Source organism: Hipposideros armiger, unplaced genomic scaffold (assembly GCF_001890085.2).
Source record: "Hipposideros armiger isolate ML-2016 unplaced genomic scaffold, ASM189008v1 scaffold_21, whole genome shotgun sequence".
NCBI classification, from domain to species: Eukaryota; Metazoa; Chordata; class Mammalia; order Chiroptera; family Hipposideridae; genus Hipposideros; species Hipposideros armiger.
Genome location: NW_017731371.1, coordinates 548,920 through 566,758, shown reverse-complemented (window position 1 = coordinate 566,758; position 17,839 = coordinate 548,920). Strand labels below are relative to the sequence as shown.

Below are 17,839 nucleotides of genomic sequence, written 5' to 3'. Positions count from 1 at the left end.
ATGTTCAACCTCACTAATCATTAGAGAAATGCAAGTAAAAACCACAATGAGATACCACCTCACTCCGGTCAGAATGGCTATCATCAATAAATCAACAAACAACAAGTGCTGGTGAGATTGTGGAGAAAAGGGAACCCTGGTGCACGGTTGGTGGGACTGCAGACTGGTGCAGCCATTATGGAAATCAGTATGGAGGTATCTCAAAAAATTAGAAATGGAACTACCGTATGACCCACCAATTCCACTCTTGGGTATCTATCCAGAGAAACCCAAGACGCTAATTTGAAAAAATATATGCACCCCTATGTTCATTGCAGCGCTGTTCACAATAGCCAAGACTTGGAAACAACTGAACTTCCCATCAGTAGACGACTGGATTAAGAAACTGTGGTACATTTATACAATGGAGTATTACTCCACTATAAAGAAGAATGAAATCGTACCACTTACAACAATATGGATGTACCTAGAGACTATTATGTTAAGTGAAATAAGACAGTCGGAGAAAGACAAATACCATATGATTTCACTTATATGTGGAATCTAAAAAACTGAATGAATGAGCAGAGTAAACAGAAATAAACTCAGAGACACAGAGAAAAAACTGATGGTTGCTAGCAGCAAGGGGGTAAGGATGAGGGAAAGGGGAAGGGATTAGACAGCATAAATAGGTAACTACAATATTGCCACAGGGATATGAAAAACAGTTCGGGGACTATAATTAATAATGTAAATATTTTGTAGGGTGTCAGATGGTCACATGTCTTGTTAGGGAGACCACTTCATGGATGGAGTAGAGGCTTGATCACTGCACTGTACACCTGAAGCTGAAGTTGTATAATATTGTATGTCAACTATAATTGAATATATATATAGTCACAGGATGTGGAGTACAGTGTGGGAGTTGAGTCAATGGAATTTTAATAGGTATGTATGATATGTGGGGGTGGAGTGGGGCAGCAGATTGGGGGAGGGGGCTTGTCATTCTGAGGGGTAAAAAGTATAACTATTGCACTGTGTTGTACACCTAAAACTGATTTTTTTAAAAAAAGCAGCAGCAGCAGCATTATTCTGTTTCTCTTAATTGACTGTTTTTCCAATGAAAGATATTCTGGAAAAAAATAAGAATGGCAATCCCTGGAAACAAATTGGGGGTTTTTGCATTTATAAAATATTTTTTTATCTAAAAAATTAATTAATTAATAAGGCAACTTGTTGAATGTTTTAATGTTGGGAGATATTGAGGAGGGAAGATATAAGAAGAGGAAGTGTTTGGATAATATCCTTGAAAATTGGGGCCTTTCACTAAACTAAGAAACTGGGACAAAGCCAAGATACTGAAGGAAAGGTGGTATATTTACTTTGGTGGTGTAGACTTTGTGAGAGCTGATGAAAAATAAAAATGCAGACAACCTTAAGACAAAGAGCTAGAGATAAAAATTGGGGCTGGAGATAAAAATTTGAAAGTCACCCACACAGGTGATAGTATAAGCTTTGATAATGAATGATGCAAGAATCTATGTAGGATTATTTTATTAATATCATTAATTGAAAAGTACATATAAGCTCCCTTTTTTCGTAGTGGGAAATGGGTCAAGATTTAGTTCCTGTCATCTTTTTAGCATTATCTCCTGCCACTCCACATCATATATCTTACTGTGAAGTCACATCAAAATACAATTTTCCAAGTCTGTCAGACCCCAATGCCCTCCCCTAAATTTTCTTCCTGGCAAACACCCACTTGACCTTTAACTCTAAATCAAATGTCGCTTTTCCTGGGAAGCCCTTGATAATCTGACCGCCTTCCTCTCAATTCCATGTAGAGTTCATTGCTCCCTCTGTCTTCCTACTTTAGCACTTGGTCTATGCCTCTACTATTGATATACAATTTTTTCTCCTCCATTAGATAGAAAGTTCCTAGAAGGAAAAGACTGCATCTACACAGGAAAAGGTGACAACACATGTTTATAGAATGACTGCATAAAGTAATGTGTCCTGTATGTGCAAACACTTTCAATTACTCTACTTTAAAAGAACGCATGAAGACTTCTGTCTGGCAAGCAGCCACAGAAAGTTCTTAGGTATAATGTGATATTTTCAATATAATCTAATAAGATTTATTTTTATTCCTACATTACTAGCACTCATGTCAACCCAACTGATGTGGTGAGAACAGTGTAATCACTTAGAATAATAATTACTACAAATACACTAGTTTCTCTCAGTGAAAATGCCACTGTATTTCACTCAAGGCAAAAAATGGGACGAGATGAAATCTAAACAGAAGTAGAGGGCTGGGATGAAGCAACAGGAGGCTTCACTCGGATCAAATGGGAGATCGTGGTGGCCCTTTGCTGTGGCATCTCCTCCAAGAAGGACAATTTAAAGATAGATAGATGATAGATAGACAGACAGACAGATGATAGATAGCTCTATAGACAAATAATTGAGAAAGTTTACATTTGTTAAGTGCCCAATACATGAAAGGTCTAGTCTTTATAATGAAAGAAAACAGGAATCCTACCTAGGTTGACTTTAAGAAAATGCTAAAGAATAAAAAGAGATCCAAATGTTTAAATGACAATCATTCCTTCTAGAAGCATCAGGTCTTCTGGCAACAAGATATTTGTTTTTACCTACTTAGCTCCTTGAACAGAAGGGACAATCTATAAACCCTTATCTGGACTGACATCAAAAGACCTTTCAAATTACTATTCCTCTCTTGACTCTACTTAATTATAAAACAGAGACATTTAAGAAATTCACTTTTTTTCTAGTTTGTTAAGAATATGTACACGATTTTCCCAAGACATTGAAAGATACATCCATATGGTCTGAAATTTCAACAACTATGACAAATTTATATAAAATGGACAGAAGTTGTTGTTTTCCTTTTCAAATTAACCACTACTTCTTCAGGAATTTGTTAATTTTCATTCTTGCCAAACAGTTTAATGAGTGTACTATAAGTTAGACAAAGCTGACTCTAAATATCACAGAGTGACCTATATCACGTGACTAAAGAATGAGAAGACTTCTAAGATAGAAGTCAGAAAAATGCATTATGTGCAGAAAATATACTCTACAAGCATCATAGTGCTGGTTTCCTATTCAGCTTTAATTATAAATAAACAGACCTACCTTCAAGGGCCTACAAGAAATTCAGTCCTAAGAATCATCTGCCTTGAAACTACAGAGAGGGTACAGATGTGAAAATGCTTAATGCCAGCCCTTACCGTAATGAAGTGAAGATGCTGATTTGTCCTTGATTCAACCCAATCATTACTTAGTGATGATGAGCAGGGTTTATAACATTAGGCATACCCAATTATACCAAGTAGTAGGTTATGTTTTAATTTACTAAATACCTACAACTTTCCTTTACAGGCATGTTGTGACTGTGTACCCTGTGCCAACAAACAAGGTAAAAAATCTTTAATTCACTTTTTAGTTTTGCCATTGAAACGCTGTGTGACTTCAACTCTTCACCTATGTTTCACTTCTTCCATTTTTATCATTTGCAAGATAATTTTCTTCTCTCCTATTTAAAATTTAAAAACAACGCAACAACCATTAATATGGCAAACCCAAAACTTTGTAAAAAAAACAAAAAACAACTGATGATGATAATAGTACTTAACCTTGTTGAATACTTACTATAAGCCAATCATTGCATTGACGTCTACCTAAATCATATCATTCTTACAAGGACCTCTGAGACAGGTAATCACTTGTTTCAGGTTCCCAACAGGAAACTGGTGGCACATTCAAATGCAGTTTGAGGGGAGTTTAATTAAGAGACCATTTGCAAAGGTGTAGGCAGGGTTTAGAGAATCTACAAGAGATGGCGTGGTGAACCAGTGAGACTACAGGGAGGATTTATCAGCATGAAGGATCTGGAGAAGGGCACAGTTACCAGGATTCAGAAAGCAGCCTTAGGGAGCTGCCTGCATGACAGCTGCTGTGGCCTACAGTAGCAGGAGGTGATCAGGTAAGGAGGGAACCCAGGGAATAAACAACTCAAACTCTCTTCCTGCATCTGTTTGCTAACCTCATGCTGCTGCCTCCCATTGGCCAAACCCAACCAACAGCCAGAGCACAAGGAACCTGATGATTTAGTCCAAACATCTCAGCACACAGAGCAGGTAGAGAAAGGAAGAGAGTGGATTTGATATCCACTATTCCCATTTTATTCCAATCATCCGAAACTCACCTTGAATAAATGAGGTAGTCAATAAAAATGTGTTAGTGAAAGAAAAAAAATTAAATATCAAGAGGTTTGGTAAACTGCTCACACATGGTAAACAAAAGGCTGAGACAGGCCTTGCTTGCTATGAGGTTCAAGTCCATGCTCATAACCAGTATGGAATTCTGCCTCCTACCCACCATCTTTATCCCAAGCATGTTTTATAAGCATGCTGCTGGGTGTCTTGGGAGACAGTGAGGATAGGAAATTACACTCCACCAAGAAGCTTGTAATATGTGTGCCAGTTTTGTTATCTTACCTTTCCATCTCATTATTGTCAAATCTCCAAATTCCCTTCTAGCATCAAAAGTTCTATCAAAGCGGGTATTAGGCCTCTTACAATTCCATCACCTATTCCAACTAACAGCTGAGTAGTGAAACCTTCTATCACATGGCATTTTGCCCATTTCTTTGGCAGTATCGTGCCTCAGAGGAATGTTCTGAGTATAAATAACACAGGCAACATGATGATATCTTTTGAGAAGCCAAGCCAAGCCAAGCCCTGAACCTCTGCTTAATGCAATGGAGTGAACCTTAGGTCTTATTAATAGATTTACTTGCAAGACACGTTGAAGGATTCATTTATTCAGCCAACATATATTAATCATACAGCACATACCTGAAACTGTGCTAGGTAAGATTGAGAAAACAATTCTTACCTAAATCAACAACTGCCTTTCTACAGGAAGGAGTCAATAATTACCCAGAGGGAAGTTAAAATTGTGTGAATGACCAAGAGAGGTGATAGGCACGTATCCTGTAACGCAGTCGTGGTTCCTTCCCTCAGCAGCACCCACCCCTACTTCTCACCACATTGTTCTGAGCTTGAATACAGGGTAAAATCCTGGAATAAATAAAATCCTGGAACATCCCTGCCCTGATGTTATGCCTCCAAGATCAAGTATTCTGCTATTTTCCATCTCTTAGGAAGAGCTTCTGCTTTGAAATACCAGCCCCATGTACCAGGGCCAGCCAGCCTCAAATAGATCAAACGGGAATTGGTCCCTGTAGGTTTTTTTCTCAGTTCTGCTTTTGAGCTTGGAGAGGCCACTTTTTCGTGCCTGATCCTGACTGAAATAGCACATAGAAATCTTTCATCTTTTTCAGGGACAAGGCAAGCGAGCTGGCATAGGTACTCTCTTTCATGCTGTGCAAGCATTAGCTTTGCATTTTTAAAAACTATTGTACAATGTGTCATGCAGCGAGGTTTGCCAAAGGGAGGGAAAGGAGAAAAGAATAGCAGAGTTGATTTCCTACATGGCAGTTTTAATGGCTTTGGAAAACCATCAACCTGGATCAAATTTCTATACTAATTTGACAGTTTCCCACTAATGGCAAGAATATAAAACCATCAATTAGCCTCTTGATAATTATATTTTAAAGAATAATCCATTTTCTTGATAATTCTAACAAATGGAACAAAATTCATTTCATTAAAAACTCCAATACTTGATAATGCTTATTTCATTCAGAGCTCTAGGTAAAAATCACTCTTTCAAACACCTTCTAAATGTTTACTTAGGTACACACGCCTTGATTTCTGTTGCCAACAAAAACTCTAGTGTGAAGGACTCTTGCTGCATGAAATGAATTTACATGCATTATAAAACAGAAACAGAGAAGCAACGATCAAGTACATTACTGTGAGAAGCTCCCATCTCTCCTCTTACCAAATCAATCTGTAACTTGCAAGAGCTCAGCTATTTCCTAGCAACATGAGTAAACATTGTGCTACATACAGTGCCCAAGATTTGTAACCATGTTAATCTGTGAGTACTCAACTTAATTAAAGATTAGACTTTTAAATTGCATTTTTAGTGCACAACAGTACTGCTAAATTATGATGATCAGCGGCTAAGTGTGCCTATGTCTGCAGAACTTGGGGAATGAAAATGAATCATTTATTTCCATCTTGATATGACTGCTCTTCTCTGAGGCGCTATTCTCCAAGTTCACAAGCCCTGGAGTTCATTGGAATTCTACGGTTAAAACACAGCTTGGAGACCTCATTTATGAAAATTCCTTTAAACCTTTCACCACTTTGACAAATCCAGTCCAAGTTCACTGAGCCAATTCAAAAGTAGCTCTCAGCCTTTTTATAGGTTTTCAATTACACCAACACAGCACAGCAGAGCTGTCATGTTGGAAGAAGTATATTACAGTTACAGAGAGATGCAAGTTCTTTTTTAAGAGACTCAAATGAAAGCAGCATTCCCAAAACCTGAGCCAACAGATGCAAAGCTTCGTCTGTTTTGTACCATCCTTGACTTGTTAAGGAAGAGATCTACAAATTACTTATACATGGCTAGTGTTTAGTTATCTACTATATGATGTGTGCTAAGATTTTTCTAACTCTTTAGACTTTGCAAAAATATTGGCAAGCTACCTTGCCCTCAAACTGTTCCAAATAGATTTCTTTCTTTTTTTGAGGAATTGTTCAAAACATTTTCTAGAGTTCATTCATCGTCCTCCTACACAATGTGTGACAGCAGGATACACTGTTCCCTCTGCACACTCTTCATAACAAAAACCCCAAACAGGTTAATGAGCTTTCCAGGTGGATACTGGTAATCAATGGTAAAATGGAGGTCAGGCCTAATGCCATTTTCTATTTCAATGCACTCTTTAAGTGGGCCTGAGGTAACCATACTCTTTTCTGAGACAATGTTTATATCACTTAACAGATCAAACACTAATATGTTCTTCCATTTTCAAACTTTGAATTTATTTGAATATGTGGTCAGTATGGTTTTATGGGGGTACCAGTCTTTGAGACTTGGTTGTATAAACTATTTTAAGAGACATTTATCATCAGGAGTAAAGTAGACAAGTAATCACATGCATATTAGTTGGGTAGAAGCACTTGCAAAATTTAAATACTGTATGTGCAAAGGCATAATTACTCAGGATATAAATCTCCCGTTCTCTCAGCAGGGGTAGTGTTGACTCTAAAACCACTGGAAAACATAGAGAAAGTGCATCATGATGACTCTAACAGCTCCCTGGTGCAGGCCATTCCCTCCTGTATATTTAATGCTCTAGATATCAGTTGGCCTCTTTTGTAATCTCAGTGGAAGGCTTGTTCAGTGGATGAGTTTTGTTTTGGTGTTTGGTCGGTCTTGGTTTTTTGTCATCCTGTAAATTTAGACCATTATGATTTCATCTACTAGATGGCAGATAAGTTCCTCTAGTATTCAGTATTAGAAGAGGTGAAACTAAAGCTAACCAAGACCTGGAGAGGCTCAGTACAATTCTAAGTTAGGCTACTCCTTTTGACTGTACAGCCCCCCTCCACCCTCCGCCCTACGTCTATTGAGTCTGACTCAAATCAAATGCAGTTCTGTGACACTGGACAGCGCCAGAGATTAACAGGGTGGAGCCAGGGCTGGTGAAGTGAGACCCCACACACCAATCCCTTCAGAAGCTGGGGTTCCAATGACCCTCCCTAATTCACCAATGCATTTCCAATGGCCTGAATGAGCTACTCTACAATGACGACAAAGATGACAGACACATTCCCAATGCTCACAAGCCAGGTTTGAGGAACAGTCAGCCGCATACAACACCTCCTGCAGGGGCAACAGTAGAGGTGGGAGCTAAGTGCTGAGGGAGAGAGGCCCAGGTGACTGAGCCCATTGGGACTCCCAGGGCCTCCTCAGAGCCCACACCTACAGTCCATAAAGGAGCCACTAGCCTAATATGGTTACTGAGCATTGCACATGTGGCTAGTCTGAGCTAAGAATAAAATACGCCCTAAATTTCAGAGTTTGGTAAAAAAGAATATAAGGAATCTGGTTAGTGTTTTTTTATGTTGATTACATAGGGAAATGCTAGTATTTTAGATATTTTGGGTTAAGTAAAATATATTATTAAAATCAATTCATCTGTTTTCTTTTACGTTCTTTTAATGTGCCTCCCTTCCCCCCCAGAAAATCGCCTCTGTGGCTCACATTCATAGATTCTATTAGTATTTCTACCAGGCAGTTCTGGTCTAAGTAGTCATGACACTTTGGGAGGAAACATTGGAGGCTGCCTCAGGGACAGAAGTGACTGGAATGAGAGAAGAGACAGCAGCCAGGGGAGCCCATCATGGGCTGCAAAGAGGGAGCAGTGGCTGGCGATCTGTTTGCTTCCTGAAGAGTACTTGCCTGCCGGACTCATTTGCAGCAGAGAGACCACAGCATGAAGGCCCAAAACAATGACAATAATCACATCGCGAATAAATTAACAGCAGCCTACGATTGACAGTGAGCCATGCTCTGGCTGGGACCAGCCCAACTACTCGTTAGCCTGTCTTCACCCAACCTGTGGCCAGTCATGTGGTCAACTCTGCCTTCTCATTTGCAAAGGAGGGGACTGAGATGCTCTGCTCTGCCTGTGTGTCCCCCTTACTGTGTCTGCTAAGTTTCTGGAGACCTGGAGGGCTCTAAAAACCTTGAGGGAGGGAGGAAAGGACTACAGAGGGAGACCCGTTGTGACTCCAGTTTTGAAGCTGCAAAGAACAGCAACTCGCACAGAGTGGGTTCTTTACATGTCCTTTTTCATAAAACTTATCACACTTTATTTGTGGTATTTGTGAGCCCCCCCCCTTCTCAGCTTGATATAACCTAGATGGAAATGCCATGAGCTCCAGAATCACAGCCGTATGCTCACTGCTGTGACCCCAGCTCTGACTATGGGGTCCGGCACACAGTGGCCCCCAAATAAATGTTTATGGAAGGTTTCAGATGGAGACTTTGCAGCCGTTTCTACTGATATCTGTTGAGGTAAAAGTTTCCAGGTGTGTAAACTGCACTCAGAATGAGCTGGGGACTCACCTGGGGATGGTCAAGCGGTAGGGCCTGGATGGCTCGTATGATGCTACCTGCTCTGCGCGTGGGAGAGCTGTGTTCGGTGAAGGAGGACAGTGAACGGAAAGCTTCCAGGAGGCTCTTGCAACAGCAGCAGCCCCTTGCCCAATTTTCAACAGGGAAGTTGACAGCTGAGGGAAGTCGGGACCAACAAGGGTCAGAATTTCTCAGGCACAGCCAGGTCTCATGCCCAGCGTGGTAACAGCTTGTTCCACAGCCTGCAGTGGCAGGGACGCAAGTCTGGGCTCTGCGTTTAATTCCACTCTCACCCCTTGGCAGCTGAGAGACTACATTCCTTCTCTGAACCTCATTCCCTATCACTTAAAACAGGGTTAAGAGAGGGCTGGTTAGCTATAATGCACTTTTCAAAAAGGACAGGCAGGGCTGGCCGAGTGGCGCATTGGTTAAGAGCTGGCTTGGGATGCCAGAGAGCCCCGGTTCGGATCCCACATATGAGGGCCAGTGACACTGCCCTCCACAGCTAAGATGCTGAACAACAGCTCAACCTGGAGCTGGGCTGCCGTGAGGCGACAGCGTAGGCTGCAGCCCCTGTTGCAGTGGGTTGCCATGGGCTACCGTGTGTAGCCAGCAGCCAGCGTGAGCGGCCAGCAGCCGCAGTGAGCGGCCGTCCAGAAGCCGGCGACTGATCTGCCTCGCCCAGGAAGAGCGCAATGATGGTGCCAACTTGGGCCAGTGAAGCAACGTCCTCCACAACTATACTGAAGAACAAAACAACAGCAACTTGTCTGTTCCCATCCTCCCAATTCCCCAATAAAAATCTTAAAAAAAAAAGGACGGGCAAATGGTAAACACCCAACAATGGCTGTATTTCTTCTGGATTCTAGTTTTTAAACAAGATTTTGAACCTAGAGTCTGTGGAGCCCCAGAAAATCCACAGGTGGGCATCCACAGATCCTGGAAAAACCTGAACTCATAGAAAGTAGCCTCTGTGTGTGTGTGTCTGTGTGTGTGTGTGTGTGTGTGTGTGTGTGTGCACGCACAAACTTTTTTCTCTAAGAAAAGAATCCATAGCTTTCATGAGAACCTCAAAGGCTCTCAGGCTGAAAGCAGGTTAAGAGGCATTGAGCTCCCGTGGTTTCCAAAGTGTTTAGCACACTTTTTGCATCTATAGCATAACTTTCTGAGTGATCCTCAGAGCTAAGCCTTTTCTATGCCTGTTCAAGAGGGCCTGCACTTTATACACCATAGCACAACCTCCGTAAGAGGCCTGTATTGTCTGGCAACAGCAGAATCATAGGAACACGACTGGAATTTCTAAAGTAGACATTCATCTTAATTTCAAAGCCAGTACTGGAGGCCTTACCTTTTTAAATACATCTTTTCCATAGTCTTTTGGACATAATCTATGGCCAAAGGAGGAAGCTGGAATGTTCTATTCTTAGGAGGTGGTCACCTCATTTTAGAACACCAATAAAAAACATCATCATGGATGAACTGGAAGATCCCAGTTGAAGATTGAGCCTACACCTCAACAACCCAGCTGAGTGTCTGGTGGCTGGACAGGCTCTGGAAAGAGGAAGCTTGGTGGCAAGTGAGCCACTTCAACTCTTTAAATCATGGTCTCCTCACATGGAGCAAAAGAATGATAGTAGTGATATCACCTCCTTCCTGGGGCTGCTGTGAGAATTAAATAAGAAAATAATTGTAAGGCATCTGGTAAGCATGCAACACAGAGTATGCGCCTGATAAATACTAACTATTAAATATCCTCTTTATGGTAGGAAGAAAAATTATTCCTCATCTGATCTCTGAGCCACAGATTCTAGCCTTGAGATTGGGGCCACTGATATTTCTCAGCTTCTTTCTTAAGGTAGCTCTTAGTGACCGAGGAGGAAACAAGCCCACCAACAGCTGTGAAAGCTGTTGAAAGAGTGTCTGGGCAGCAACTCCAAAGAGAACCTGTCATCATCATGTCCAACGTTCTGCGATGCAAATGTGAGAATCAAGTGACAAGAAATAAAATAAACCTAAAAAAAAAATCACCTTACAAACCTAAAGATGAATAATTCAGTACACATTTTTTTATTTATTCATTTAAAAATTATAGAGCATACACGAGTATGATGTGGGGGGCACAGAGATATACAAAGAAAAGAAAACACTGTGCAGCTCTCAAGGCATTCAGAGAGACAGACCAGTACACTGACCACTGGGCCAGGATGAAGTCGGATGCTGGGCTGCTGGGCAGGGGGCGTGGGGGGCGTGGGGGGGGAGGCGGGAGTGTGCAGCTAAGGCTTCCTGAAAGAGCAACACTTGGGTTGAGTCTGGAAGGAGGAGCAGATGTTCACTAGGTCAAGAAAGGAGAAACAGTATTCCACAGTGACAAGGGCACGGGCAAAAAACATGACAATGAAGCATGTGAAGACCCTAGTGTTATATAGGTCAGCACAGCATGGGGATCATGTAGGCAGCTGGAAGAAGCCATTGCTGACACCTGCCCTCCTACCCATCTGCTGGGTCCACACATCATGGAGATCCTTGGAATTCATGGTCAAGAGCTTGGACTTATCCCCCAGGGCTATGAGGTTTTGAAAGAAACAACTATCACCATACATAGTTATAATATTCTTTTTCTTGTGATGAGAACCTTTAAGGTCTACTTTCTTAGCAACTTTCAAATGTACAATACACTATGACTAACTATAGTCACTATCACACCCCCATGACTTATTTGTTCATAACTAGAACTTGGTACCTTTTGACCATGGACTCATGATTCGATTTTATCTATTTGTTCTTCAGAAACAGCACTCAGGCCGTCGTGAGGAGGGTGACCTGGAAGCAGACAACTAGAGGCACCACTTCAGAGGCGACTTGTAAAGAGAGAAACAAGGAGTGTCTAAACTAAAGGAGGGAAAGAATAAAGACGGAGATTCAGCAGACGGCCCGGGTGATTGATGAGATGGAGGAGGGAAGGAGGGAGGTCAGATCAGGATCATTCCCAGGGTTATGGCCTGGTAGCTTGGCGAGAGGATGATATACCCTCCAGGGAAAACAGATGGAATGAATAGCACATATCTGGTGTTTGTGCTGGCACAGCATCCACACTCTCTTTGCAGTACTTTCTTTTTCCAAGCCATCCCTTCCCTGCTCTCAGGTCATTTGGTGTAGGAGGGTTTTGCTGACCACACTCCCATGCACCACCTCCACGTCCCCCCCACTCCTCACATAGACCACCCTCCCATTCCCAAAGGCTCCAAGACCGGGCCAAGCCAGCTGACGTATTCCAAACCTCCTGCTGTAAGAACTGGTTCAGGCATGGGCATAGGACCAAAGTGGGCTCATTCAAGCTAATCCTGAGCTACTCTCTTTTCCAGCAGGGTTTAGGCCTGAAGCTACTGATGGCCATTTTACCACCAAGAAGAAGAGAGGAGGACATCAGAAGGGGATCCTTCCTGACCTTTCCCAACACAGCAGCCTGGACCGGCCCCTTCTTACCTGAGCAAGTATAGACCGCATTTCTGTGACTCACCGCTAAGAATCCTGACAAATACAAAAGGTAAAGACAATTGTGTTTCAAAAAAAAAATGGTCATTTTTGTGAGCGGTGGATTATAAAAACCTACATGACTGTGATAAGAGCACCTTAAAACGTTTAAATGATATAAGACATTTAGGGACTTTACAGCAAATTGTACCGTGAATAATGAAAAGCCAGGCCAGACAGGCTACCTTAGAAAATGTTACTGCACCAGATAACTTAATAACACGTATTAAGTTAGCATTTATTGAATATCTTCAGGGTTCTTAGGACTTATACAATAGAAATTATAAAAGCGTATGCTTAGGTTTGAGCTGGTCCATCCAAGGACCTACCATAAAGAGCAGCTGTGTATGCTGTGCAGACTAATAGTGTGACGTTAGAGACGCCAGGTGTTTCTGTCTGGCCCAACAGCTGCACTTGATGGCAAGGACAACACCTGAATTTCAGACTGGCCACCTATAAAACAAAGCTGGTAGAGCAGCTCTTCGACGGAGTCCTTAGGTGAAGGAACAGAGAGTGTTTTGAATTCCTCTCCCCTCTCATAAAACACCGACTGACATTTATGGCAGAGCCTGGATGACGCACTGTGCTGTGCCTTCTTTTCTTTCTTTACTCTCCATCCCTGTGAATACCCCACCACTACCATGGGTTTAACTGTTATTAAAGCACCTACCTCTAGATATAAATATGCCTAAGATGCCCTGTCTGCTTCCCAGTGGCTAGGCCCAAATAAATCTTCAAGTGTCCATCCCTGGTGAACATTTGTTGGTTTTGCCACCATGAGTGTCCATTCCCACTTCTGATAGCAGTGCTCTCATGTTCTCTGAGGAAGCACCTACCAGGTCCCCACTTGTGTTGTCTTAGTGGGGCTGTCAATCATTGCTTCTGGCTCGGCTCTCCAGTGTGCATGCCAGTCAAACTAGGCCAAAGGCGATCTCTTTCCTGGTATGCTAAATCCAAGGGCAGAGCACTCCAAAGGCAGACCTCCAGCAGTGCCTCAGGAAAAAAAGCATCAGTTCCTACTCCCCAGTCCACCAGAATAGCTCTGTTTCCTTCCTGACAGTGGTTCTTCTGACTTCCCTTAGGATATCCTCCATGTTGAATTTTGTTTTCTGTTGCTTTACAACTAGAGAAACTTAACTATACACAATCCATTGCAATTTAAACACTAAGCAATAGCTAACATTCTTAGCATACTCTGCAGCTTAGAAAGTACTTTCACATTCAATTTATCTCTTTTAATCAACCTTTCTCGAACTGAATTTTTCTCCTCCCCCTAAATAAATCACTTATTGATTTCTCTATTTCTCACAACAGCACAATCATTCTTTCAGTCACTTAAGCTTTTTAAAATCTCAGAATGATTCTGACCCTAGGCATTCGCTAACCCTCCATAATCAGTCACCTCCTCCTAAATTTGGGATCTTCCGGATTGATCCCTTCCTTCCCATTCTCTCCGGCTCCACCTTTGTCAGAGCCTTCGTCACCTCCCAACAATGTTCTGCTGACTCTGCCACTGGCCTACTGTCTCCAAACCATCCTGATGTCACTGGCAGGAGGATATGGCTAAAATTGCATTGCTCCTATCCTACCCATGGTTTACAGAACAAAGATTACAGGACAAGGATTTACAGGGCAATTCCCTAACCTCAATTAGGGCTATCTACAAGCAGGGTCCACCAATCTCTCCTAGCTCACAATGCACTATTCCTGAGCAGAAAACATTTGCTAGAACAAGTGTTCTCAAACATGTAGTAGATTGCAAAAAAAAAAAAAAAAGGCAACAATTCTTTGTAGCTCTCTCTAATCCTCTAATCATAAGTACAGTCTTTTGATACCCCTTGAATCTGGGGTGACCTTGTGTTTTGATCTAGCCAATGAGAGAGTAGCAAACGTAATACAAACAAACGCTTAAAAATCTCTTGAATTGGGGTTTGCTCTTTTGCTGCTCTTGGAACACTGCCTGACTGCGATGTAAAGAAGCCCGGACTAATCGGCTGGAGACTGGGAGGCACATGTCCCAGTCACCTGTTAGCCTGGCCAACGGCCTAGTAACTGCCAGGCATAAGTGAGGCCATCCTGCATCATCCTGCCCCCAGATGATTAAAGATGCCTGAGGGAACCCAGCCAAGACCAGCAGAACCACCTAGCTGAGCCCAGGCCGCACTGCTGACTGCAGAATCATGGCCTACAGTGGTTGTTTTAAGCAACATATGCGGTGATTTTTAAGCAACATTTGTGGTTATGCAGCAAAGGATAACTGATGAGACATCTAAGTTGATTGGGGTCACTTTCTCCTAGGAATTCCATTCCATTTACTACTTTGTGTGTTGGGCGCTCAATCACAAGATATTGTCTTTCATGTTTTGTACCATTATTTAATTTTTTATGTGTCTTATTTTCTCCCTTGTAAGTTCCTTGTGTGGAGACTGCATTTTATATTTTTAAATCCTACCTATGCACAAAGTAAATACACAATGACTATTTAGGAATCAATTAGCACTTTTCCAGGGCCCATCCATCAATCATATCAATCAACATTCATCATTTTAACACAATTTAATTGTTAGTTTTCAAAGCTTGAAAAAAGAGCTGAGAAGATGCAAACCATAAAATGTAAAATCTAGTTATCTGATCTATACAAAGTGCAAAATCATGCATAACATACATATTAGTAACCATTTTTATTGATTCATTTTCAGAAAATTTCTTCTTGTATGTGATTTTGTATATCAATCAAAGGGGCACAAAGAAACAAGTAAATAAGGGTAAAAGTTTCACAGAAAGAACTGTTAGATTTTCACCAGAATATTATTTTTCTCCCAAGACATATTTCTCCTATGTAGTTTGCAACCCTAATCTGACAGACTTCCCAAAACAAGGCTTCTATTCTAAGAGTGTCACTGACTCCCTCGTTGCTAGTCAGTTAGATTTTGTTTCTTACAGTGGTGCACCTGCTCCATGGGAGATTTCCTCTTTTGACAAGAACTGCTTCAAATCTGGCAAGAAAAACAGCTTCAGGCTTTCTTTGATAATATCAAAGATCATCTGTTTGTATTAGATGTTTGTGTGGGTTTCCCTCCTCTTAGGAGCAGTAAAGTGCTGCTACAATTCCTTCCAAAACAACAGCGCACACCAAGTTTCTTGGCCTCTGGTCTGCCTTTCCACTGCACACCTGCACCAGAATGACTGCCTGGAATTAACTAAGCTGTGACCTAGACAGAGAAATTCATTGGTTTTAGTCACTACGTTTTGGACATCAACACATGGTAAATGTCAAAACCATTGCAGCATCATTTCAAATATACTATCTTGTTACCTTTTCCTCATGGAATACTTGCTATGGAGACAATGACATTTCTATTCAAAATTATATCCCTTATTTTTTATACTTCATTTCTAACTGGGATGTCCAAAGAACCTGAAGAGAAGCACCATCTTTCTCTTTCTGAATCAAGACCTAGGAACTCCTACATGTTTGGATATGGGTAATCTTCAGTTAATATGGCCTTCCGGAGAGACTTCTGTAATTGGTACCAAAATGTCACACCTTTTGCAAATAGTTTTAAGGATAGCTTTAAGGTGTCTCCATGCACTCTGACCACGCTGCATGTAATTTAACATTGAGATGCACCAGGAATACCCACTAGAAATTCTCTCCCAGTTGTGAACACATTAGCATACTGCTTCCCTACACCTTGTTCTCTTTGCCTTTTAAAATTCCAATATGTACAAATGAACTACAAATGTCAACTCATTCCCAACTGGGATGTCTGCTCCACAATGAGAGGAATAGGTTTTTGCCTTCCTGTAGATTCAGCAAGGAAAAGTGGTGCTTGGAAATTACGTGTTTAGAGTGACACCTTGGAGAACTGACAGATTCTGCACACATGTAATCCTCATAAAGCTCCCCAGACAGCCCTTATTTCATTTTGCAAACTGCACCCTGGCCTGGGTTCCACAGCACGTGGTGTGCGGTGAGACTGTCCTGCAGTGGTTCTCCTTTTCCCTGGGTACTTTGATAGGCACTTGTCAGTAACAGCCAAGAGGAGGGGGCCCCAGCCACCAGCAAGTGAAAAACGGACCCCCACAGTAACCGTCCTTAATTAACTTTCCCAAGGAAAGCAATGTTCCCACAGGAAAAACAACAACACGTTTTCCCCCTCCTAGCGGTCCACTGAAAATGAGCAACAATGCTGTTGCCTTTTTGTTTCCTAAAGACTTTCTTCTCTGCAAGCAGTAGCGTGTTCCTCAAAGAATGCTAGTATTTCCTGTGGAAACTGTATGGCTGCCAGTAATGGCTCATAATTTTCCTTCTTTTCTTTTCGTAAAAATGAAATAAACAAAACGTGGCGTTTGACAATAGTCAAAATACCGGCTCACCTCATTTACCACCTGCAGATGAAAGTCATCACAAGAGAAGGCCAAGAGAGAAACATTTCAGGTTGATTGACACAGACCGGCCCGGGACGCAGGGCAGCGCCGGCGGGAGGCGGTCTGAGCCCGAGCTGGACCCCCGCAGCCAGGGAGCCGCGGTGCTGGTGAGCGAGGGGCTCCCCCTGGGCGACAGCAACTCCCGGTGGCCCTCTTTGGCGTTGATTACTATTGTTGGTACTGTTGCTGGTACTATTACTTCGCCCTCCCTTATCTCAGCTCTCAGGAACGGCGGCACTGCCCATTCCTACCTCCGCTACGGTCCGAGGTGGCAGCAAGAATAATGAGCCCATCAAACGGGCAAATGAAAAGAACAATCCTTCGGAAACCGAGGAGGGGTCTGTACACCCCTTCCCCCGAATAAAAGCCGCCGCCGCCGCCGTTACTATAGAGACCTCCCCCCAAACCGTCTCTGCAGAGGCGCCGCCGCTGCCGGAGCAGCCGGGACTCGCCGCACAAAGGGGGCCCGAGGGTTGGGGGAGCAGGGGCAACACCCGCCGAGGTCGCCCGCTGCAAACTTGGAAAGGCTTGGCCGCCCCCGCCTCCGCCCCCCTGCGGCGCCCGCCCTGGACCTGGACTCACCCCCGGCTCCCGGCGCGCCGGCGGCTACCGAGCGCGGACCCACTAACTGACGGACGGACAGACGGACGGACCGCGGCGCCTGGAGCAGGAACAGCCGCCGCAGGAGCCGGCGGGCGGCGGAGGCGCTGCCGCGGCCCCGCTACGTCACAATGCGGCCGGGCCTCCGGCGCCGCTCCCCGAGCCCCCCAAAGGGCGCGCGCAGGCGGGGGTGGCCCCCGGGGCG

At 43.0% G+C, this 17,839-nt stretch overlaps 2 protein-coding genes across 2 annotated transcripts in view; one reads left to right on the top strand and one right to left on the bottom strand.

The window, feature by feature from the left end:
- SNCAIP (synuclein alpha interacting protein) overlaps positions 1–17,699 on the bottom strand; it is a 150,522-nt gene extending 132,823 nt beyond the window's left edge. Inside the window, exon 1 of the mRNA XM_019635308.1 lies at positions 17,617–17,699. The gene's annotated coding sequence lies outside the window, so the exon portion shown is untranslated. The remainder of the gene's footprint in view (positions 1–17,616) is intronic.
- The window catches only part of LOC109379021 (translation initiation factor IF-2-like), a 15,867-nt gene continuing 7,131 nt past the window's right edge, over positions 9,104–17,839 (top strand). The window contains exons 1-3 of the mRNA XM_019635307.1: positions 9,104–9,252; positions 16,967–17,141; positions 17,254–17,836. Coding sequence (XP_019490852.1) covers positions 9,104–9,252; positions 16,967–17,141; positions 17,254–17,836 — 907 coding nt within the window. The remainder of the gene's footprint in view (positions 9,253–16,966; positions 17,142–17,253; positions 17,837–17,839) is intronic.